This window comes from Microcaecilia unicolor, chromosome 4 (assembly GCF_901765095.1).
Source record: "Microcaecilia unicolor chromosome 4, aMicUni1.1, whole genome shotgun sequence".
Lineage (NCBI taxonomy): Eukaryota > Metazoa > Chordata > Amphibia > Gymnophiona > Siphonopidae > Microcaecilia > Microcaecilia unicolor.
This window is the reverse complement of record NC_044034.1, coordinates 63,751,703-63,777,639: the sequence shown is the minus strand read 5'-3', so window position 1 is coordinate 63,777,639 and position 25,937 is coordinate 63,751,703. Positions and strand designations below refer to the sequence as shown.

The 25,937-nt window shown below is 45.3% G+C and overlaps 1 protein-coding gene across 1 annotated transcript in view; it reads right to left on the bottom strand.

The window, feature by feature from the left end:
• The window catches only part of ZMYM2 (zinc finger MYM-type containing 2), a 552,630-nt gene that overhangs the window by 85,808 nt on the left and 440,885 nt on the right, over nucleotides 1-25,937 (bottom strand). Inside the window, exons 18-21 of the mRNA XM_030202393.1 lie at nucleotides 20,559-20,739; nucleotides 20,194-20,313; nucleotides 17,698-17,792; nucleotides 7,267-7,435 (exon numbers count right to left, since the gene is read on the bottom strand). Of these exons, the coding sequence (XP_030058253.1) occupies nucleotides 7,267-7,435; nucleotides 17,698-17,792; nucleotides 20,194-20,313; nucleotides 20,559-20,739 (565 nt within the window). The remainder of the gene's footprint in view (nucleotides 1-7,266; nucleotides 7,436-17,697; nucleotides 17,793-20,193; nucleotides 20,314-20,558; nucleotides 20,740-25,937) is intronic.

Here is a 25,937-nt window from a genome sequence, read left to right as displayed (position 1 = left end):
AAGAGTCAGAAAGAGGTCTATAAAGCAGGCAAATTTAAACAGGTTTCAGCATGGTTCTGATGTATAAGGGAGTGTTTGTGTGGCACTTTACCTTGGACTTAGCAAATATGTGGCATATTATGTTATTTTCATTATTATTTGTTCTGTACTTAGATGGCTATGTAATGTTGTGCTTATTCATGCTCAATAAAGACTTCTATAAATTAAAAAAAAGATTATCCCCCCGGCAAGGAACATCCACCATCCGCTTCTGGGTCTTATGATCCAGGTCAGAGACACGCAGCCATAAGAGTCTGCGCATCACTATACCTTGAGCAGCTACTCGGGATGCCACATCAAAAGTGCGTAAGCACCACTGGCCAGGAATTTGCGACACGCCTTCTGCTGCCTGACCACCTGGTGAAAAGGTTCGGCGAGCTCCGGAGGAAGTGCTTCAACCAAACTAGACAGTTGCTTCACCGAGTTCCGCAGTGGATGCTCGTGTAGAGCTGATAAGTTTGGATCTTGGCGGCGAGCAAAGCAGCCTGATACGTTTTTCTCACAAAAGAATCCAAGGTCCTAGACTCTCTGCCTGCGGGCACCAGGGCATAGTCTCTAGTACTCTTGGCTCTTCTGAGAGCAGAGTCCACCACCATGGAATCATGAGGAAGTTGGGCCTCCACCATTACAGGCTCTCCATGGACTCTGTACTGGGACTTGGATTTTTTGGGGGCCACTGGGTTAGAAAGAGGGAAAGACCAATTCAGCAGAAGCACTTCCCTGAGCGTATTATGCAAGGGGGCCATTGCAATCTCAACAGGCGGAGAAGGATAATCCAAGACCTCGAGCATCTCGGCCCTGGGCTCATCCACAATCTCCATAGGGAATGGAATGTCCTTAGACATTTCCCGAACAAAAGATGAGAAAGAAAGACTCAACTGGCAGAGAAGGATCAGAGGGAACCCCATATGACTCTTCCTCGGAAAAGTATCTGGGGTTTTCCTCCTCTTCCCACAAGTGCTCCTCATCGGTATCGGACAAAAGCTCCCTAAGAGCAGCCAGAAATCGAGCCTGTCTCGACGTCGAGGAACAACGACCTCGTGGGGGATGTTGAGAAGTCAACCCCTGCCTGGACTCCGGCGAAGCTTCCTCCACCGACGTCGAGGGGGAATCGACCCAGGTGGCGGCAGGACCGCGATGGACTGGAAAAAGTACAAAAGAAAATGGAGTGGATACATCATCATTTACAGAAGAGAGTGTGTATGAACAACTTGTAAATCTAAAGGTGGACAAAGCCATGGGACCGGACGGGATCCACCCCAGGATATTGAGGGAGCTCAGAGAGGTTCTGGCGGGTTCCTCTTAAAGATTTGTTTAATAAATCCTTGGAGACAGGAGAGGTTCCGAGGGATTGGAGAACGGCGGAGGTGGTCCCTCTTCACAAATGTGGTGATAGGGAAGTAGCTGGAAACTACAGGCCGGTAAGCCTCACTTCGGTTATTGGAAAAGTAATGGAAGCGACGCTAAAGGAAAGGATAGTGAATTTCCTGGAAGCCAATCAGTTGCAAGATCCCAGACAACATGGTTTTACTAAAGGGAAATCGTGCCAAACGAATCTCATTGAGTTCTTTGATTGGGTGACAGGAGAATTGAATCAGGGATGAGCTATGGACGTAATCTACTTAGATTTCAGCAAAGCTTTTGACACGGTTCCCCACAGAAGGCTTTTAAATAAACTGGATGGGCTGAAGACAGGTCCCTAAGTGGTGACCTGGATTAGGAACTGGTTGACGGATAGACACTAGAGGGTGGTGGTGAATGGAGTTAGCTCGGAGGAGGGAAAGGTGAGTAGTAGAGTGCCTCAAGGATCGGTGCTGGGGCCGATTCTGTTCAATATATTTGTGAGTGACCTTGCCAAAGGGTTAGAAGGTAAAGTTTGCCTATTTGCGGATGATACTAAGATCTGTAACAGAGTGGACACCCCGGAGGGAGTGGAAAACATGAAAAAGGATCTGAAGAAGCTAGAAGAATGGTCTAAGGTTTGGCAATTAAAATTCAATTGATACCAAAATTACTAATTAGGGGATAACTCTTTTAATTCCAGAGTCACTTTTAATATCTAATGAACAAATGTTTTTGTGATATGAAAAAAATACTGGAGTCTTTGTGAATTAAAATTCAATGCCAAGAAATGAAATGTGATGCACTTAGGGAATAGAAATCCACGGGAGACGTATGTGTTAGGTGGCGAGAGTCTGATAGGTACGGACGGGGAGAGGGATCTTGGGGTGATGGTATCTGAGGATTTGAAGGCGACGAAACAGTGTGACAAGGCGGTGGCTGTATCTAGAAGGTTGTTGGGCTGTATAGAGAGAGGTGTGACCAGCAGAAGAAAGGAAGTGTTGATGCCCCTGTATAAGTCGTTGGTGAGGCCTCACCTGGAGTAGTGTGTTCAGTTTTGGAGGCCGTATTTTGCTAAGGATGTAAAAAGAATCAAAGCGGTGCAAAGAAAAGCTACGAGAATGGTATGGGATTTGCTTTACAAGACGTATGAGGAGAGACTTGCTGACCTGAACATGTATACCCTGGAGAAAAGGAGAAACAGGGGTGATATGATACAGACGTTCAAATACTTGAAAGGTATTAATCCGCAAACGAACCTTTTCCGGAGATACGAAGGCGGTAGAATGAGAGGACATGAAAAGAGATTGAAGGGGGGCAGAGTCAAGAAAAATGTCAGGAAGTATTTCTTCACGGAGAGAGTGGTGGATGCTTGGAAAGCCCTCCCGCGGGAGGTGGTGGAGATGAAAACGGTAACGGAATTCAAACATGCGTGGGATAAACATAATGGAATCCTGTTCAGAAGGAATGGATCCTCAGGAGCTTAACCGAGATTGGATAGCAGAGCCGGTAGTGGGAGGCGGGGCTGGAGGTTGGGAGGCGGGGATAGTGCTGGGCAGACTTATACGGTCTGTGCCAGAGCCGGTGGTGGGAGGCAGGGATGGTGCTGGGCAGACTTATACAGTCTGTGCCAGAGCCAGTGGTGGGAGGCGGGACTGGAGGTTGGGAGGCAGGGATAGTGCTGGGCAGACTTATACGGTCTGTGCCAGAGCCGGTGGTGGGGATAGTCCTGGGCAGACTTATACGGTCTGTGCCAGAGCTGCTGGTGGGAGGCAGGGATAGTGCTGGGCAGACTTATATAGTCTGTGCCAGAGCCGGTGGTGGGAGGCGGGGATAGTGCTGGGCAGACTTATACGGTCTATGCCAGAGCCGGTGGTGGGAGGCGGGGATAGTGCTGGGCAGACTTATACGGTCTGTGCCAGAGCCGGTGGTGGGAGGCAGGGATAGTGCTGGGCAGACTTATATAGTCTGTGCCAGAGCCGGTGGTGGGAGGCGGGGATAGTGCTGGGCAGACTTATACGGTCTGTGCCAGAGTCGGTGGTTGGGAGGCGGGGCTGGTGGTTGGGAGGCGGGGATAGTGCTGGGCAGACTTATACGGTCTGTGCCCTGAAGCGCATACGTACAAATCAATGTAGGGTATACACAAAAAGTAGCACACATGAGTTGTCTTGTTGGGCAGACTGGATGGACCATGCAGGTCTTTTTTCTGCCGTCATCTACTATGATACAGCAGGTGGCACCGAGGACGGGGACCTCACCACCGGCAATGGCCCAGATGCCGCTTCTGCAGTCGGTACAGAAGGCGCAAGCACCCCCGACACCGAAGCAGATTGCCGCAGCAATCCCTCCAGAAGCTCTGGAAAAAGGGCTCTAATGCGCTCGTCGAGAGCTTCCATCGGAAAAGGCTGGGGGCCCGGTGCAGGAGTCGGTGGCAGAATCTGAGGGGTTTCGAGAGCTGGTACCAGGCTGCTAGATGACCGACGCATCGGCACTTCTTGTATGGAGGGTGAGCGGTCCTCTTGGCCAGGGGCGTAGCTATGGGTGGGCCCAGGCCCACCCAATTTCAGCTTAGGCCCACCCAGTTTTCCCTGCTGCTCCAATCAGTGCACAGCCAGCCTTTGAGTTCTGCCATAGCCCCACAGCCGACAGGAAAGAGAAGCTCTCCAAAATGCATTCTTCTTTCTTTCTCTCCTTCGAGCATCGCGGCACCAGGTATCACCCCCCACCCCCCGGATCCACCGATAGCGTCAGCGAGAAAGCAGTACACACGCTGCTTTAGAGCTGCCCCGCAAAGCCTTTCTTTCTCCTTCAACTTCCTGTTCCTGTGTAGGCGGGTAGTTGTAAGAGAGAGAAGGGCTTCCAGGCGGGCAGGTCTAAAGCAGTGTTTGTACTGCTTTCTCGATGAAGCTGCCGGTGACTCGAGGGATTGGAAGACTAGGGGGAGGGGATGATACTGGGCAGCACGGGGCTGGAGGGAGAGAAAGAACTGGAAGATTCCAGTGCTGTGGCGGCAGCAGGGGTTGCAGGAAGGAGAGCAAGAGAGACGGGGGCGAGACCAGTCGGCAAAGGGTTAAAAAAAATGAAACCACTGGGGGGAGAGTAAGACAGAGATGGAAAAGGAGCAGAAGATGGTTGGGACTACGGGGTGTGAGGGAGCAGAAGATGAATGGAACTATGTAGAGGAGAGAGAGGGAGCAGAAGGTGGACGAGACTAGAAGGTGTGGATGGGGGAAGGGAGAAGAAGCAGAAGATGGATGTGGCTAGGGGTGTGGGGGAAAGGGGAACAGAGCAGAAAATGAGTGGGGCTTGGTGATTGAATGGGAAAGGAAGACGACAAGAGGAAAGAGAAGAAATGGAAAAGAATTTAGAGTGACTCTGGCCAAGTAACTTAACCCTCCATTGCCCCAGGTACAAATAAGTACCTGTATACAATACGTAAGCAGCATTGAGCCTGCCATAAGTGGGAAAGCGCGGGGTACAAATGTAACAAAACAAAAAAAGAGACTGACACATGGAAAGTGGAAGAAAGTGGGACCAGCCCAATCAGAAAAATAAAGTGCTCAGACAACAAAGGTAGAAAAGAAAAAATTATTTTTATTTAATATTTTTTTTAAAGATTGAGATATGAAATGTACATTTTGTAAAAAAAAATTTTTAGTTTTGTACTTTGCAGAGTACAGGAGAAAAAAAATTCTGTTATTGCCCTGCTTTTAGAGACTGGCTTTCTTGAGTGGAGAGAAAGGGGGGGATTCTCCATTTCAGTTTTTGTCTGAATGGTGTTTTTTTTGTTTGTTTTTTGTGTGAGTGTAATGTTGGTGGTGGGCTCTTCACTGCCTAGAAGAAAAAAGGTATATTTCATCTTTTTTTTTCCCTAGGCAGTGAAGAGCCCACCCCCACCAATAATGTTGGGTTTTGGGGTGGGGATGGTCTCTGCAGTGCCCAGGTTTAAAATTAAAAAAACCCCAAAAAACATTTAATGTAGACAGGTTCCCGGGTGGGGGTGGCCTCTGCAGTGCCTAGGACATTTAAAAAAAAAAAAAAAAAAAAAGGTTTTATATTTAATGCTGGTGTGCTTCAGGGTGGCGGGGGGGAGATGCCAGACTATAGGGTGGGGCTGATGCATAGCTATGGGATGGATGATGGGGAAGGGAAGGGATGATGCTGGGCTATGGGTGGGGTGGGGGTAGGGTAGAGATGAGAAGGTCTGATGCCGGGCTACAGGGTTGGATGGAGGGGTAGGGAAGCAAAGTTTGAAGGATATCATTTCTGAAATTATACTGTAGGATCCTGTCATGTGTGTTGATATGTATGCCATTATAGACAACTTACGCCTGGTCAAGTTTAAGATGTGGGATAGTATAAACTATGTATTAAAATATTGGTTTTTCCATATGTTGATGCTGGGAATACTACTTAGAAATCCATCATCAAGTGCATTCTAATGCATTATTTTGTAGCAAGAAACACTACTCATACCTATATACACAGTGCCCACCCATATTAGCTCTGGGCCCACCCAAAATGTTAGGTCTGGCTACACCACTGCTCCTGACGCCGACGCTTCTCGGGTGCCGACTCCCTTGGCTCCTCGGAGCTCTCGGTACCATGCATGGAAGGAGAACCATGACGGTGCTTCTTAGCCTTTGCTCGACGCCCGTCATCAAGACTCCTTGGTACCGAAGAGGAGGATGTGGAATCCTCACGCCTTCTCGGAGCCGGGTCCGACGGTCGGTCCCGGGGGGGCCTGCATAGCAGTAGGCATCGAGATAGGTGGAGACCCACTCGATGTCTCGCTGCTCCCAGGGCAATGGGGTCTCTCGGCAGCCATTACCTGCGCTCTCGATGTCACTGCTTCCCTCGACGCCGACATCGGAGGACCGGATCGATCCACAAAGAGCTTCTCACGTTGAGCCTCCTGAGACACTTGGGTCCGTTTCTTCATTAAAGAGCACAGCTTACATGCAGCTGGCAAGTGCTCGGGCCCAAGACACTGGAGACACCACGCGTGGGGGTCGGTACTCGAGATGGTCCGGTTGCAGCGAGTACAACGCTTGAAGCCGCTGGGAGTCCTCGGTGACATGGACAGAAAAACAGTGGCTGCGAAATTAAAAGACTCGATGGTGCCAAAGAAAAAGGCAAAAAAAAGGGAAAAATTGACCCGGCCGAACAGCCTAAAGGGTGGCCGTGACGAAAAATGAAGGAAACTTAAAAAGGTGAAGAAAAACTAATAAGAGAAAGAACTACTTTTTTTTTTAGAAAACACTTGTCAAAAAGTACTATGAGAAGAAAAAGAAAAACAAGGGGAGCAATGAACGCTGAATCGCAGTCTCATGAGCTGAATAGAGCGCAGCCTAACAAAAGACGTGTCGCTCAAGACGCGGATCAAAAAGAACTGAGGGAATCATGCTCATGTTGCTGGCAGGAAGCCATTTGCGCATGCGCAGTGCGCTCGGCCCACGCGACGGAGCATTCCAAAGACTTCGTTGCTCTCAAGTTTTTTTCCGGTCTCAAGAATTATCAGCCTGCTTGTCCTCGGAGAATAGTGGATTTTCTTCAAGTCCATTCAATAACGGTCTATGGACTTTTCCTTAAGGAAGCCATCCAAACCTTTTTAAAACTCCGCTAAGCTAACCACCTCTACCACATTCTCTGGCAACAAATTCCAGAGTTTGATTACACGTTGAGTGAAGAAACATTTTCTCCGATTCATTTTAAATTTACTACATTGTAGCTTCATCGCATGCCCCCTAGTCCTAGTATTTTTGGAAAGCGTAAACAGGCGCTTCACATCTACCTGTTCAACTCCACTCATTATTTTATAGACCTCTAATCTAAATGGTTCTTGGTAATTAACTGGCTAAATAAGACTAAGGAGAAGATACTTACAAGATTTTGGTTCATCTACTAATGGTTCATCCTCTTCTAGTTTTCTGGTTCTGACCCACTGTTTCCAAGTATTTACACCATACGCATACTTTAATGGAAAAGTGCAGTCTGAATTGTCAGAGCTGTCGTCATGAGATGGGGATTCGGAAACTGCCTTTCTTTTTGTTCCCTGTTATTAAAGACAAAACTGTTCATATTTCTTTCTAAGCATTTTTGCCAACAAATCAATAGAACAAAGGGGCACAAACTAAAAGCAGAAGCTGGATTAATCATGACCTCTGACTCAAAACACCCAAATTTGGGCACAGGAGTTACTCTGAGATTAACAGTGAGGTGTGTAACCAAATAAAGTGAAGTGTAGTTTGTGGCATCACCTCTTTCAGTCTTTCCCAAAATGAGTTACATAATAAAAATTGAATAAAATTAACTACTTTAAGGTTTTTAGTTATATACGTAACTAAAAACCTAATTACAAATTTAACATTAAACCCTTCTAGTACATTCCCACACTATTGTGGTAGCAACTAACAATTCTCATGACAAATTTTTTAGAAAATCCAAGCCTTCAGATTATTATTATTACATGACATTTATATCCCATACATACCATTACAAGTTCAGTGTGGTTTACATACTGAGCTAGACAGAACTGAGCTAGACAGACCTCAGAAATAATACAAATCAATAGAAAACATACAACAGCTGGTATACTAAATTAATAATTTACACCCAAATATTTTCTACAAAAAAAGGTTTTAAATAGTTTATGAAATACAGCATAGTTATTCTGAGCTCTAATTTCTACAGGTATGGGAGGATATGCATACAGAAAGCCTTCCCCCCAATTGAGAAGAAATGAATTCAACACGAGTCTGCCATGATGATCTCAGTCTGGAGCAGAACTGAGGGCCTTTGTTGATAAGTAGCAGAGAGGCCCACCAAGATCTCCCAGGCCACACCCATGTTGAGAGACCACTTGTGTGGTTGCTTAACCCTGCTCAGTCTGTCCACCAGACTGCTATCTTTGCCTAACTGGTATGTGGACCTGAGTCATGGCTGGAAGTCCACTGCCACATCCCAACTGCTTCTGACACAGGATGTGTAATCCTGTGCCACCCTGCTTGATGACATAAGTACATTGCAATCTGATTATCCATTTAGATGAGGATAATTTGGTGCATTAGTTGATCTCTGAAAGCCTTTACACAATTCCAAATGGCGCTTAGTTCAAGGAGATTGATGTGGTGCAGAGATTGGTGGGTAAGACCACTGAAACCCATATAAGTGAGCCCCCAAGCCCAGGGTGGATGCATCTGTTATCAGGAAGCAGGTGAAAGCTTGGCTATTCTCCCAAGCTTTTAACGGAAGAAGTAATTAACTTGCTAGTCTTAACACTGCTTGCATATACTGTAGCTTATCCATTCATACCCTAGCCTAGAACTATTCATGCACATTTCTAACTTCATCTGCAATTTTCTTTAAGTCAGACCTCTTTATTCTGTTACTCTATCTTATCTGTCTATATGTTTCATCTCTGCTTACACCCTATGCTGTCTATTAAGATTGTTTTTCATGTATTGTGTCAACATTGAAAGTCACATACTATGCCATCATATATACTATTATTTGAATATTTTTTCTGCTGAAATTGTCTATTGTCTTGCTGTACACCAGCTTGAGTGCATTTCTTCAGAAAGGAGGTAAAAATCCTAATATATAAATTAATATATCTATATATGCATGTGAACAAGAGCACATGTATTTTTACATTCGTATGTAGGTGTTTCCAGAAGCATAGTTTGGGAGGAGCTGCAATGTACGCTCATTTTATAAAAAGCACATGCCTAGATTACAGACCCATATTTACATTTTCAGACTTGTATAGATTTTGCAGAAGAATATATCTGCTACTGAAGGTTATTCTAGGAGAATTTTATAAAGGCACACAGATGTTTATGCTACCTTTATAAAATACTTTAAATTATAAACACTCACTTCTAATCAGATCTAACTTAATATATATCTTCATTTTCTCCGAGGACAAGCAGGCTGATAATTCTCACTACTGGGCTATCCCTAGCCCCCAGGCTCACTCAAAACAATGAACATTGGTCAACTGGGCCTCGCAACGGTGAGGACATAACATTGATAGACCTAAAAAGACACACAACTAAGTGAGAGTGCAGCCTGGAACAGAACATAAAAGGGCCTAGGAGGGTGGAGTTGGATTCTAAACTCTGAACAGATTCTGTAGCACTGACTGCCCAAACCGACTGTCGCATTGGGTATCCTGCTGAAGGCAGTAGTGAGATGTGAGTGTGGACTGATGACCATGTTGCAGCCTTGCAAATCTCCTCAATGGAGGCTAAGTGAGCCACCGACGCAGCCATGGCACTAACATTGTGAGCCGTGACATAGCCCTCCAGAGTCAGCCCAGCTTGGGCATAAGTGAAGGAAATGCAATCCGCTAGCCAATTAGAGATTGTGCGTTTTCCCGATGGTGACTCCCCTCCTGTTGGGATCAAAAGAAACAAACAACTGGGCGGACTGTCTATAGGGCTTTGTCCACTCCACGTAAAAGGCTAATGATCTCTGGCAATCCAAGGTGTGCAACTTGTCTTCACCAGGACGGGTATGTGGTCGGGGAAAAAATGTTGGCAAGACAATTGACTGACACCACCTTCGGCAAGAACTTAGGGTGAGTGCGGAGGACTACTCTGCTATGATGAAACTTGATATAAGGTGCATGCACTACCAGGGTTTGAAGCTCACTGACCCTACGAGCTGAAGTAACAGCCACCAAGAAAATAACCTTCCAGGTCAAGTACTTCAGATGGCAGGAATTCAGTGGCTCAAAAGGAGCTTTCATCAGCTGGGTGAGAATGATGTTGAGATCCCATGATAGTAGTGGAGGTTTGACAGGGGGCTTTGACAAAAGCAAACCTCTCATAAAGCGAAATACTAAAGGCTGTCCAGAGATAGGCTGACGTTCTACACGTTGATGGTAAGCACTGATTGCACAAAGGTGAACTCTTACGGAGTTGGTCTTGAGATCAGACTCTGATAAGTGAAGAAGGTATTCAAGCAGGGTCCATGTAGGACAAGAAAAAGGATCTAGGGCCTTGCTGTCACACCAGATGGCAAACTTCCTCCATTTGAAAGAATAACATTTTTTCGTGGAATCTTTCCTGGAAGCAAGACTCGGGAGACACCCTTTGAAAGACCCAAGGAGGCAATTTCTAAGTTCTCAACATCCAGGCTGTGAGAGCCAGAGACTGGATGTTGGGATGTAGAAGTGACCCCTCGTTCTGGGTGAAGGTCTGAAAACACTCCAATCTCCAGGGTTCTTCGGAGGACAACTGCAGAAGAAGAAGGAACCAGATCTGAAGAGGCCAAAAGGGCGCAATGAGAATCATAGTTCCACGTTCTTGCTTGAGTTTCAGTAAAGTCTTCCCTATTAGAGGTATGGGAGGATATGCATACAGAAGGCCTGTCCCCCAATGAAGGAGAAAAGCATCTGACGCTAATCTGTCGTGGGCCTGAAGTCTGGAACAGAACTGAGGGACTGTGATTGATCTCAGTGGCAAAAAGATCCACCGAGGGGGTGCCCCACACTCGGAAGATGTTGTGTACAATGCCCATGTTGAGCGACCACTCGTGAGGTTGCATGATCCTGCTCAACCTGTCAGCCAGACTGTTGTTTATGCCTGCCAGACACATGGCTTGGAGAAACATGTCGTGGTGGTGAGCCCAAAGCCACACCCTGACGGCTTCCTGACACAGAGGACGAGATCCGGTGCCCCCCTGTTTGTTGGTGTAATACATTGCAATATGATTGTCTGTCTGAATTAAAATGATTTGGTTGGACAGCCGATCTCTGAAAGCCTTGAGAGCGTTCCAGATCGCTCGTAATTCCAGGAGGTTGATCTGAAGACCCTTTTCCTGAAAGGACCAAGCTCCTTGAGTGTGAAGCCCATCTACATGAGCTCCCCACCCCAGGAGGGATGCATCTGTCGTCAGAACTTTTTGCGGTTGAGGAATTTGGAATGGACATCCCAAGGTCTAATTGGATCGAATGGTCCACCACTGAAGGGAAATGCAAAAGTCGGTGGAGAGATGGATCACATCCTCTAGACCTCCTGTGGCCTGGCACCACTGGGAAGCTAGGGTCCACTGAGCTCATTAGTAGACATGCCATGAGAGTTACATGAACGGTGGAAGCCATGTGCCCTAAAAGTCTCAACATCTGCCGAGCAGTGATCTGTTGAGACGCTCGAACCAAGGACACTAGGACTAGAAGATTGTCTGCCCTCACGTGAGGAAGATAAGCTTGAGACATCTGTGTGTCCAACAGAGCTCCAATGAACTCCAATTTTTGAACCGGGACAAGATGGGACTTGGGATAATTGATCAAGAAGCCCAGAAGTTCTAAGTATCCGAATAGTCACCCGCATGGACCGTAGAGCGCCTGCCTCCGAAGTGCTCTTCACCAGCCAATCGTCGAAGTAAGGGAACACATGCACTCCCAGTCTACGCAGCGATGCTGCGACAACTGCCAGGCACTTTGTGAAAACCCTGGGCGCAGAAGCGAGACCAAAGGGCAGTACACAATAATGAAAATGCCGAGTTCCCAACCAAAATCGAAGATACTTCCTGTGAGCTGAAAGTATCGAGATGTGTGTGTAAGCATCCTTTAAGTCCAGAGAGCATAGCCAATCGTTTTCCTGAATCATGGGGAAGAAGGGTGCCCAGGGAAGCCATCCTGAACTTTTCTCGGATAAGAAATGTGTTCAGGGCCCTTAGGTCTAGGATGGGACGCATCCCCCGTTTTCTTTTGCACAAGGAAGTACCTGAAATAGAATCCCAGTCCTTCTTCCCCTGGTGGAACGGGTTCGAACGCATTGGCCTTTAGAAGGGCGGAGAGTTCCTCTGCGAGTACCTGCTTGTGCTGGGAGCTGAAGGACTGAGCTCCTGGTGTGCAATTTGGAGGCCTGGATTCTAGATTGAGAGTGTATCCTAACCGGACTATTTGAAGAACCCACCTGTCGGAGGTTATAAGAGGCCACCTTTGGTGAAAAATAATCAACCCCCCCTCCCCCGGACCAGTAAGCCGTCCGGCAGGGACACTTTTTGCGAGGCTATGCTGCACTGGAGCCAGTCAAAAGCCCGTCCCTTGCTTTTGCTGGGGAGCCCTAGGGGCCTAAGGCGCACGCCGTTGACGGGAACGAGCGTGCTGGGACTGAGCCTGGGTAGGCTGCAGAGAAGCAGGAGTGTACCTACGCCTATTATAGAAATAGGGGGCACTCCTCCTCCCTCCAAAAAACCTCCTGGATGAGGAGGTGATAGCAGAAGACGCACGATGGGAGAGAGAATCCATAGCATCATGGTGCTTTTTGATCTGATCGACCATGTCCTCTACTTTTCTCCGGCAAGGAACATCCACCATCCACGCTGAGTCTTATGATCCAGGTCAGAGACACGCAGCCATAAGAGTCTGCGCATCACTATACCTTGAGCAGCTACTCAGGATGCCACATCAAAAGTGCGTAAGTACCACTGGCCAGGAATTTGCGACACACCTTCTGCTGCCTGACCACCTGGCGAAAAGGTTTGGCGAGCTCCAGAGGAAGTGCTTCAACCAAACTAGACAGTTGCCTCACCGAGTTCCGCAAGTGGTTGCTCGTGTAGAGCTGGTAAGTTTGGATCTTGGCGGCGAGCATAACAGCCTGATACGTTTTTCTCACAAAAGAATCCAAGGTCCTAGACTCTCTGCCTGGGGGCGCTGAGGCATAGTCTCTAGTACTCTAGGTTCTTCTGAGAGCAGAGTCCACCACCATGGAATTGTGAGGAAGTTGGGCCTTCACCATTATAGGCTCTCCATGGACTCTGTCCTGGGACTCGGATTTTTTGGGGACCACTGGGTTAGAAAGAGGGAATGACCAATTTCGCATAAGCACTTCCCTGAGCGTATTATGCAAGGGGGCTGTTGCAACCTCAGCAGGCGGAGAAGGATAATCCAAGACCTCGAGCATCTTGGCCCTGGGCTCATCCACAACCTCCATAGGGAATGGAATGTCCTTAGACATTTCCCGAACAAAAGATGAGAAAGAAAGACTCTCAGGTGGAGACATTCTTCTTTCAATTGGCGGAGTATGACTCTTCCTCCGAAAAGTATCTGGGGTCTTCCTCCTCTTCCCACAAGCGCTCCTCATCGGTATCAGACAAAAGCTCCCTAAGAGCAGCCTGAACCCGAGCCTGTCTCGACGTTGAGGAATGATGACCTCATGGGGGATGTCGAGAAGTTGACCCCTGCCTGGACTCCGGCGAAGCTTCCTCCACCGAAGTTGAGGGGGAATCGACCCCGGTGGCGGCCGATGCCAATACCGCAAGTGGCACCAAGGACGGGGACCTCACAACAGGAGATGGCCTGATGCTGCTTCCGCAGTCGGTACAGAAGGCGCAAGCACCCCCGAAACCAAAGCAGATTGGTGCAGCAATCCCTCCAGAAGCTCTGATTCGCTTGTCGAGAGCTTCCATCGGAAAAGGCTGGGGGGCCGGTGCAGGAGTCGGTGGCAGAATCTGAGGGGGCTTGAAAGCCGGTAGCAGGCTGCCAGATGACCGACACATCGGCACTTCTTGTATGGAGGGTGAGCGGTCCTTCCCGGTGCCGACGCTTCTCGGGTGCCGACTCCCTCGGCTCCCCGGAGCTCTCAATACCGTGCATGGAAGGAGAACAATGACGGTGCTTCTTAGCCTTCACTCAACGCCAGTCATCGAGACTCCTCGGTACCGAAGAGGAGGACGTGGAATCCTCACGCCTCCTCGGGGCCGGGTCCAATGAAGGTCGGTCCCGGGGGGCCTGCATAGCAGTAGGCCTTGAGATAGGTGGAGACCCACTCGATGCCTCGCTGCTCCCAGCGCAATGGGGTCTTTCGGCAGCCATTACCTGTACTATCGATGTTGCTGCTTCCCTCAATGTCAATGCTGCCGACCTCGGTACTGATGTCGATGCCAACATCGAAGGACCGGACTGATCCGCAAAATGTCTCTCGCGTTGAGCCTCCTGAGACACTTGGGTCCGTTTCTTCATTAAAGAGCACAGCTTACAGCCAGCTGGCAAATGCTCGAGCCCAAGACACTGGAGACACCACACGTGGGGGTCGGTACCCGAGATGGTCCAGTTGCAGCGAGTACAACGCTTGAAGCCGCTGGGAGTCCTCGATGACATGGACGGAAAAACAGCGGCAGCGAAATTAAAAGACTCGATTGTGCTAGAAAAAAGGCACAAAAAAAGGAAGACCCGATCGAGCAGCCTAAAAGGCGGCTGCGACGAAAAAGAAAGAAAACTTGAAGAAGTGACTAAAACTAAGAATTAAGATGAAAAATAACTAGTTTTCTTTTTTACATTTTTGTTTAAATAAAATAATGAAGCAAAAAAAAAAAGGAAAAACGGGGAAGTGGTAAACGCTGAAAAACAGTCTCCTGAGCCAAAAAAACTTGACAGAGTTCGAGATTCACATCTGACAAGATTGCAGACAAAAAGAAACTGAGGAGGGCACGTTCACGTCGCGGGAATCCATTCGTGCATGCACGGTTTGTTCGGCCCGCACGACAAAGCATTCTCGAGACTTTTGTTTGCTTTGCAAGTTTCCCAGTCTCCTGGGACGTCGCAGATGACGACCCAATTGTGAAAACAAGCAGCCTGCTTGTCCTCAGAGAAACAAGAGTTACTTGACTTACTATGTTGCAAGTTTGGAATGGAGCAGCAGCCTAATGGATACAGCAATGTTCTGAGAACCAGAGAAGGAAAAATCATCTCTTACCTGATAAATTTTCTTTTCTTTAGTCACAGCAGACAAATCCAGAGACTTGTGGGTTATGACCATCTACCAGCAGGTGGAGATAGACAGTACTAAAGTGAACTCTGCAACATAGGTTAGTATGCTCCTTGGTCAGTCAGTATTTCTCATAACAAAGCAGAAGGAATAAGGCAGCAAACATGTCTCCCTCCTCACAGAAATGAGGCATAAATCTGTCAACTAGCAGAACTATGCACAGGCAACCACATCAAGAAATCTAAGCAGAGAAAGACTGAACTGATAGTGTCAACCTCATGAAAGGGTGGGATTCTAGAGTCATCTGCTGTGATTAAAGAAAAGAAAATGATCAGTTAAGACAATTTTTCCTTCCTTGTCATCAGCAGCAGACGAATCCAGACACATGGAATGTAGCAAAGCATTCCATAGGGTGGGGAACTAGACATAGCTGCGGAAAGAACCAAAGCCCTGAAGGATGCCTTAGATCTAGCTGAAACCGTCAACTAGACAAGGTCTGGAAAATATATGTCACAAGGACCACGTAGGGAATCTTCATAGAAGAGAATGAAGAGGAGACGCCCCCCAGGGGACATATGCCCAAGGAACAGGTGCCCGACTCCAGTAAGCTATGGTTGCATACGAGGTTACATTACAGGCCCAGCAGTAGCAGGAATGGAGACTACAACCAGATATCCATTGGTGGCCTGAAGGTACCAGAAAGGCCCACAGCGACCTCAATATCAAGCAGCAGGTGGAAACTTCCAGGATGATTTTTCTCCTGAAGAATTGAGGAAACAACGGCTGATTAATGGAAATATGGATACCAACACAGGCAACAATGGCAGGACCGTGCTGAAAGTCACCCTTGACTCTGACACAAAAATAATGGATCTGCACAGAACACAGTCAGGATTTCAAATTAGCAACTGAATCAAGCAAAAAACGCTGAGCTGGAGTCACACTGACCAGACAGAGATGGAGCCAGTTTGAGCATGAAGACACATAGGAGAACTCCAACGTATGACGGGGAGGATCCTGTTGCACAATAGGGCTGAGGCCCAGGATAGGGTCAGATGTGCCCCAGGCTCAGAGCCAAGAAGAACCCTAAAGACAAAGGATAGGCTGAAATATGATGCTATCTAGCGACATTCAGCATAGAAAGGGCTGAGCTGTGCACTACAGAACATCAGACATGCTTCCTAACTAGAAGAGATTCCCCAACAAAGTGGGAAAGTCACAGATGACAAAACCAGTCCGAGAGTCAGACATGGAGCAGCGTCGACGCTGTTGTGTATGTTCAGAGAAGAGTGCACTTTCACTTCCATGAATGGCATAATATGCCAGAGATGCAGCTGCGTCCAGATCCAGAGACAGAGCTGAACCCCAAAGTCAGACAAGGAGAAGTGCTCCATAATCAGAGATGGAACTGAACTCGTACAACTCCAAAGAAGAAGCTATGAGGTATAACCAGAGGAAGGCGGTGATCCACTTCCTGTAATGAAACCTCACCTCACGCTCAGAGGTGGAATTAGACATGTATGCAGAGGAGCCGTGTCCCATAACTCAGGAGGAAGCTATACCCCATAGCCAGAGATGGCGCCAACTGTACCAGAGTACTACGGAAGCGGTAGAGACCGTGCCATGCCCTAAAGCCAGATAGAGTGAACTTTGCTAGACATACAGAGATAGACAGACACATTCAGAGGCAATGATGGAGCCCCACCCAGTCATCAGAAATGGAATTGTGCTCCACAAAGGAGCCGCGGCCACCAGGCACAGGTGGTCATGTTCAGAGTCAGAAGTAGGGCTGCATTCTACAAAGAAAAAAAGAGAACTCAGGAGCACTATAAATTTCTTATTTAAAACTTATATCTTTTCCATTTCTGCTCTATTAAGGCATCAATAGTTTTGAAAACTTACCGTAATCTCATCCACAGTGAAATTAGTATGAATTTCAGATTCTATATTATCTTGACTTCTTGGCTTTTTATTTTCCTTTACATTTTCCAGTCATCTTTTTTTATTTCCTCTAATCCCCTCTTACAGAGCTTATATCGCCATACATCTTTCCAAATTATATAGGAAAATTCTCTGTTCAGCTCCTATTTTCTTTTGCTCCCTTCCTTTTCAGCAAAATTACATTTCAGACAAAAACTTTCAACTAATTCTGTGGCTCCAGTTAAAGTACCACAAGTTGTAAATCATCAAATACGTCCAAGCAAGTACATACCGCCCACCTGTCCTCAAGGATTTAAATTTTATCACACTAGCTCAACTTCAAAAACACTGCTCGCAGATCCATCTTTTTCTTCTGTGCCACAGCATTTTCCAAGTTATAAATCCCAGAGTATCAAATCTTTCAAACTGTTTGTCCATTCAGTTTATTTTTTCCTGTAAAGCCAAGCCATTATAACAGTATTTCACATTTGGATGTCAGATAGACAGTTGTGAGTATCCAATACTGCACAGACTAACTTTACTCAATGAATGAATAAATAGAAATATCAAACACATTAGGAATAATGGTAGTAACTAGCTATAAACCTTACTCTCACTTGAAGAATGTTATTTCCATTTTATGATCTGTGTTTGCACATACAATGTGATAGAATACCTTTTTTTTGGATCGTGGTCTAGGCTGTTCTTCATATTCTTCTCCGAAGACAAGTGGAAGCAAAAACTCATTTTCTGTATCAAGTTCTTCTGCAGCTAAAATTAAAAGACATCTTTATAAAAAAAAGGCACCTTCATAAAAAACAAATTTAAAATAAGCAAAGGTCTTAGTTTTAACTTAATGAATGACAATCTCTCCCCATAGCTCCACAAAAGGTTCACTATTTAGCAGAATAAATCGCTACACAGAATGTCATTATAATTTTCAGAGCATTATGAGTAACTTGAAAACAATTCTACTTTCCGTATACTAGACAGTTTTACAAGCACTCAGAATAAGCAGAATCAGTTGTCTTAAAATGTTATTCCTATTCAGCCTAAGTAGCCACATTATCATATGTGAGCAATCACATCTTATTTTTTCATTATTCTAAATTTGTTTACATCATTCTTGGATAATTCTTGTGTTAGTAGAAGATACAACTTGACTGGAGATAGAAACAGAATCCTATTTTCCCTAGAACAAATCCAGCTACTAGAACCCTGCCATGGAAGACTGTGAAAAGGAAGAAAAACACTTTAGAAAGTTCCAGTACAAAGAGCCAGTAAGTTGAAATTCTGCCAGTGAATTCTGCAGACAAAATGTCTGGGCTACCTGGGATTTAACTTGCAAGGAGATAACCTGGTAAGGCATTCCAGCACTTCTTTCCTGGCTTAAGAGGTAGAGTAACAGAAAGTGTCCTGATCCAGCAGCCCCCCCCCCTTTCCCAATTCCCTGCACTGAAGAGAAGGGGAGGGCTGGACATCATTGTACCCCACCCCCAAACCCGTTCTAAAGCAGATAGTGCAGAGCAAAGGGCAAAATAAACAGGCTGAACTTGCAAACATTTTAAACTTTTGAACAGTAGTGCCAATGCTCAAAACTTTAAAGTGGTGCTAATTTAATTCCATTTCCTGTTACCCAGGTCTTCATTTCCAATGAATTGGCCCAGAACAGTACTGTGCTACATTTTATTCTGGAACACAAGGGAGAGAATTAGTGATGTAAATCAATTCTGGCTCTTCTACAGAAATGGAACAGTCAGTGGAAGAATAGAAATTTCTGGCCACAACCACACCCTAGAGAATATAGAGTGGAGCCAAAAGTGTTGCAATTGCTTATCCCAAAACAAAATATTACGTGGAATTAAATTTTTCATGATTACCTAGTACAACTGAAGTATGCGGATGTCTCCTGGCCCTACAACTGCTTTACACGCTCATTTCCAAGTTATTATTATTATTAGCATTTGTATAGCGCTACCAGATGCACGCAGCACTGAACACCTGATATAAAGAGACAGTCCCTGCTCAAAAGAGCTTACAATCTAAATAATACAGACAGACAAGACAGTTACGGGTGAGGGAAGTAATGGGTGAGAAGGGAGGAAGGGACAAGGGGAGGGCAATTGTGGCTAGGAGCCAAAAGCAGCAGTGAAAAGGTGGGTTTTCAGCATAGATTTGAAAACAGGTAGAGATGGAGCTAGACGTATAGGTCCAGGAAGTCTATTCCAGGCATAAGGTGCCGCGAGAGAAAAGGAGCAAAGCCTGGAGTTAGCAGTGGAGGAGAAGGAGGACAACAAGAGAGATTTGTCCAGTGAGCGGAGTTCACGGGGAGGAATGTAGGGAGAGATGAGAGTTCCTGCCATCTATGCTGCTGGTGACTACGTTGGGGGAAAAGGATGGGGAAAGAGTAAGGTAAGAGACTGAGTAAGAAGATCAGGGTAAGGGAAAGGAGAGTGGGAGTGAGTCAAATGGTGATGTAGTGAGATGAGAGTAAGGGAATTGAGGAGGGGGAGCAAGAAGGAAGAGCAGCACTGTGTGTTCTCTAGGATGAGTGCAAGCATCAGAGTAAAGGAGCATATTCTGAGTAAGGGGATTAGAGGTGGATGGAAAAGTACATTAGTGAGAAAATCAGACTATGGGATATGAACGTGAGGATCAGCATTGATGTGCAGTCTAGAGAGAGAGGATAGGGGGAGAGGAGGGGCAGTTAATACAGAATTTTCCCAGGAATAGCAAATATAACCTCAATGTGGAAGACAGGTGGTTAAGTACTGCTCTTACAGTGACATCCAGCCGAAATCCCAAAAGTATTATGGAAGTACGTTACTGAAGGAGCTTATATTCTACCCACCACCAAAACTCATTGTAGAGCTTTGTGAATGGACATGCAAAGAAAATAGAAAGCCTGCCCATGCCTATTTGCTGGAAAGATGTGCACAAGAAAATGTTTTTACAGAAAAAGCAATATCTTGTTAAAATCCTGGAAATAAAAGATGCATTAACAATTTGGAAAATGTTTTAGTCTACCTTGCTATTGTAAGATTAATATGTAGAACCCTGCAATCTTACAATGAAAAGGAAATTGTCTTTACATACTTCATTATACAGATTGCCACCATGCAATTTATTTTGGACATAAAAATATATTAGCTGAATTAGAATATTTTTATACCTCTTGGAAAATCTATTTCAATATCTAAAACCGGTTCATATGGAACATCAGGCAAGGCTATGACTGCATGATTCTTTGTATCGCAGAATTCCAAGGAGCTGGTTTTTCCTTCCGCTGCAACTATAATTCAAAACAAAACAAATACCTGTTTATAAAATTACTGCTTGCATCATAAATTGAAAAATAATTCTATTTTACAATGTAAACTTATCAACAAAATAATTTTTGACTTAATTCTGTACCACAAATGCTAGTTAAAATAGAGAGACATGTTATTCTTGGTAAACTCATTTTGAACCAAAAGAAATTCTAGACTAGTAGTTTTAAGAAAACGCTTTGTATAAAATTACTTTAATGCAACATACTGTAAGTATCTGTGCTTTCAGCTTTGTCTTCCAATTTTTCCTCTTCTTCGCTTATCTCTGCCATAGTCAACAGGTCAGCTTGTAGGGGATCCGAGGATATTTTAGTCTTCATCTCTTCTACTGCTTCAACAATTTTTTCATTACTATCCAGTGTGGTAGGCATAAACACTGGAACTGGCACCTAATTAAACAGGAATGTCTGACTTAATACATACTTAATGCATATTACATCTTAACATGAGAAACTACATGCTGCTGCAATTTCTACCTGTATTGCATGAATTAGATACTAAAGATTTTATTTCATGCTTGAAGATAGCTCATCAGAAAAAGCTTAAACTAAACAAATGCCTCAGCTTTTAAGGAAAATGTCACACAAAAGGTCTTAGCTATTCTGATAACTTTTTTTGGCTTATATCCTTAAAAGGACATCAAAGACCTCACATACTAAGTCCAACCTTATTCACTCACACCAGTTCAAAAGGGGGCATCGGAAATGATATTTTTCAATGTAGAGGCCAAAAAACCACCATTAAAGGAGCACCGTCCAACATAGGTTAATGCCTCACCTCAACATATCTAACATTTTAGTCATTTTATCCTCATTAGTCTAGATGAGTACATCATTGATTTGTGTCATAAATCACCTTAACACCAATTTAAAAAATATTAACCACAGTGTTTCTAGTACATATAATATAGCCATGGGGGGAAAACCCCCCACTTGTATTATCACTTACTTTTTTTTTAATCAAGCATCACTAAAAATGATCCCATAAACATTCATCATCTATAACGGCGCTGTTCAGAAAACATCTTCTTAATGGCCCATCATCAAAGCATTAGAACTCTCTTGGTGCAGACAATATTTACTGAAACAATGGTGATGGCTATTTACATCTGCCACTGACCTGGCGTAAATGATCATGCCTAACTGTAGGTGTGCCAATTCAGGTTTATGCTAATTTTTTATAACCACGCCAAGTTACAGATTTTCCCCATTAGAGTTAGTTTTCTCTATTTTTTTTTTGCACTTTATAAACTCCTTACGGTATATCATTTTATTTTGAATATTTAACTAAACAGCTGGCAAAAGACTTGCCATCTCCGTACGCACCACAATTTGTGAGATTTAGACTTATTAGCTATGGCAGGCAGCACAGAAATAAAATACACCGATTATCTGAGCGCTGATCATCCGGGCGTCCAATTATCCGCCTAGTAGTAATGTACCTTCCCAGCCAATCCTTGCAGTCTGCGTGGTCTGCTGAAGGAAATTATGTGAACAGGAGCGGGAACGCAGCAGAGAAAAGCCCTGCACTTTCCTTTTCCAGCCCTTTTCTGACTTATATGCAGCAGAAAAAAGTCATTTCAGCCTGGATGTGGCAGAGAAAACAGCCTTGCTCTTTCAGCTTGCGGGGGACACGGCAGAGAAAACAGCCTTGCTCTTTCAGCTTGCGGGGGACACGGCAGAGGAAACAGCCTTGCTCTTTCAGCTTGCGGGGGACGCGGCAGAGGAAACAGCCTTGCTCTTTCAGCTTGCGGGGGACGCGGCAGAGGAAACAGCCTTGCTCTTTCAGCTTGCGGGGGACATGGCAGAGGAAACAGCCTTGCTCTTTCAGCTTGTGGGGGACAAGGCAGAGGAAACAGCCGTGCTCTTTTCAGCTTGTGGGGACGTGGCAGAGAAAAGCCCTGCCCATTCCTAACTTATATGCAGCAGAAAAAAGCTTTTTCAGCAAATGGAAACAAAGTGAAAAGGGCACATTTTGTCATTAAAAGATAAAATTGATATAGTGGAGAAATTAAGAAAGGGAGTGTCAGGGAAACATTTGTCAGAAGAATATGGTGTAGGAATATTAACAATATCAAAGTGGTGCTATTGAAAACTATGTCTCAGTTTTTGATATGTCTAATTATCCAGATTCATGATTATCTGGATCACTCTTTGCAGTGGATAGTCCACATAATCAGCATTCTACTGTATGTATAGCACTGTCCAGAACAGGAGTGAGGAAAGAAGATAGGAAAGAAAGTTTAGGAACTATGACAAGCACAAGAGAATGAAAGATATTTGAGAAATGGCTAAAACATTTGTACTTAATCTGTCTACAGCTTTACATGATTAAGGTACATGGTTTTACAAAATTTCAGTTTACTTTTTACAGACTTCTATCCACAGCACTTCAACTAATGTCAATTCAGCTAAAGAATACTATGACACAAGTGCAACTACTGAGTCAACTGCAACACTGATATATATGAATAACAGAGGTCAGCACAAAGTTTTGTCAAAGAACAAGGATGATCCAACATATAGGGCCTTTACTAGCAGCCACATTAATATGGAGTTTTGTTGGGATGATGTAATTCTTACTTCCCTACTTATATCCTTCAGCTTTCCTGATTACTAAAAGCAAATAGAAAACATGGTACTTGGTAGCTTTCTACTAGGTTTTGTTCAGCACCTAAGCAGGCAGAGGGGATGATCTCAACACTCAGACCTGATCAATGTTCTGTCCACTCTCCGGTAAGTCAGGACACAGTAGCTTGGAGCTGACCCTGGGTTAGTTTTGTGCATACCATGACAGTAGTAAACCACAACCAGCTACTTAAACGAGTACAATACAATAATGGAGGAACACAACCTCCATTAGCCACAGAGAACATGCACATTAAGCACTCAACTCTCAAACCTAGAAGAACAAGTGCTTATGTACTTCTAAGATTTTTAACAAGGATTTATAATTATCTCCCCCCCCCCCCAAAAAAAACCCCAGAAAAACCCACCATAGCCCCCCTCACACCTCCCCACCTACCCCTCCCTCCCCAATCCCAAGCTTTCAACAAGAACAGTGCTTTAGGAAAGGATTCCAGATAGCCTCCCACTTGGACAGAGTACGACGAGTAGCCCAGAGTCTCCCCATTCCACATATATACCATAACTTATTTAACCATGTAACCAAAGAAGGGACTGAAAGAGATTTCCATTGAGCAGCCAGAGTAACCCTAGCAGCCGACATAGCATGACGAACCAATAAGGCCTGCGATTTAGTAAGGCCTGGAGGTTTCATAGGAAAAACGAAAAATTCAGGTAACCACTTTATAGGCTTAGACAGCCAACACTGAAGTCTATATTGAATTGCCTTGCAGTAAGCCCATACCTTCATACGACCACCAAAGGTAACCCATTGTTCCCCTCTGCCCACACGCCCGCCAACACAATGGTGAAACCGTAGGAAACATATGGTGAAGGCAGGCGGGAGTAAAATACCACCTATATAAAACTTTTATCGCATTTTCTTTAAAAGGAACAGAGATAGAAATCCTTTGTAAAGCATTTTCGAACAAAGTCCAATCCTCATCACACAGCGTCATACCCAATTCCTGATGCCAACGCAATCGATGCTGCACGTGGGGTTACATTTGCCTACGTTGATAATTATACAAACAAGAGATAAGACCCCTCGTCCCCTTAGAGTCTTCACAAAAATCTTCAAGAAAGGAATCTTTCAGAAAAATTGCGTAATTCTCAGCCAAGGTGACAAAGAGGATAAAGGCCTAGGCCTCATCATCAAAAAGTTGACCCCAAGTTTCAAGACCCAGAGAAAACCATCGGAAAAAGGCCCTGGTTCTAGGCCAGGAGGAAAAGTGGGTTATATATTATTGGTGTAAGTTTAGATAAAACTGAGTCAGGCTTGGCAAAGAGTCCATCCCAGTAGTAGAAGGTTGACAAGATTGATGGACACGCATTCTTGCTCAATGAACAGTATGTACGCGGAAGCCACATTAATGACTGCAAAGGGCAGGAACCGACTGAAGCCTGTTCTAAACCTATCCACAGCTTTTGAGGCTTAGCATGAAACCATTCGACAGCAGACCGAGCCTGCGCCACCTTATAGTACCAATAGACATTAGGAACGACCAGGCCACCCTTTTTTTGATCCCGATAAAGTAAAGATCTAGGAAGTTGTGGACGTTTGTTAGACCATATAAAATGGAGAAGATGATTCTGTAAGCCCAAGAAAAAATTACAAGACAGGCAGAGAGGGAGAACCTGAAAGAGATACATCAAACGTGGCAACACGTTCATTTTCAATGTCGCTATCCTGTCAAACCATGATAATTCAAAAGTACCCCAGGCCTCCAGATCTTTATGTAATCCCCAAAAAAGGGGGGGGGGGGGGGTATTAGCCAAAAATAAATTGGAAAAGTGAAGATACATACCTGTAGCAGGTATTCTCCGAGGACAGCAGGCTGATTGCTCTCACATGTGGGTCGACGTCCGCATCGGCCCAGGAACCGGCATTTTTGCAAGCAAAATATTAAAAAATCTTGCCAGAGTCTTCTGGCGCATGTGCAGCGAGCACCGCAAATGCACGGCCCAATTTCCCGCCCATCGCGTGAGCACTCCCACAGTTTAATCAAAAAGCAAATAATAAACAACTCCAAAAGGGTGGTAGGCGGGTTTGTGAGAACAATCAGCCTGCTGTCCTCGGAGAATACCTGCTACAGGTATGTATCTTCGCTTTCTCCGAGGACAAGCAGGCTGCTTGTTCTCACATGTGGGGTATCCCTAGCAACCAGGCTCACTCAAAACAATGAACATTGGTCAACTGGGCCTCGCAATGGCGAGGACATAACATAGATTGACCTGAAATCATAAACAACTAACAGAGTGCAGCCTGGAACAGAACAAAAATGGGTCTAGGGGGGTGGAGTTGGATTCTAAACTCCGAACAGATTCTGCAGCACCAACTACCCAAACTGACTGTCGTGTCGGGTATCCTGCTGGAGGCAGTAGTGAGATGTGAATGTGTGGACTGATGACCACGTTGCAGCCTTGCAAATCTCATCAATGGAGGCTGACTTTAAGTGAGTCACCGACGCAGCCATGGCTCTAACATTGTGAGCCGTGACATGGGCCTCCAGAGTTAGCCCAGCTTGGGCATAAGTGAAGGAAATGCAATCTGCTAGCCAACTGGAGATTGTGCGTTTTCCAATGGCGACTCCCCTCCTGTTGGGATCAAAAGAAACAAACAACTGGGCGGACTGTCTAAAGGGCTTTGTCTGCTCCACGTAAAAGGCCAATGCTCTCTTGCAATCCAAGGTGTGCAAACTGCTTTCGCCAGGGCGGGTATGAGGATGGGGAAAGAATGTTGGCAAGACAATTGACTGGGTAAGATGGAACTTCGACACCACCTTTGGCAGGAAGTTAGGGTGTGTGCGGAGGACTACTCTGTTGTGATGGAACTTGATATAAAGTGCATGCACTACCAAGGCCTGAAGCTCACTGACTCTACGAGCTGAAGTAATAGCCACCAAGAAAACGACCTTCCAGGTCAAGTACTTCAGGAGAAAGGCATCTGACGCTAGTCTGTC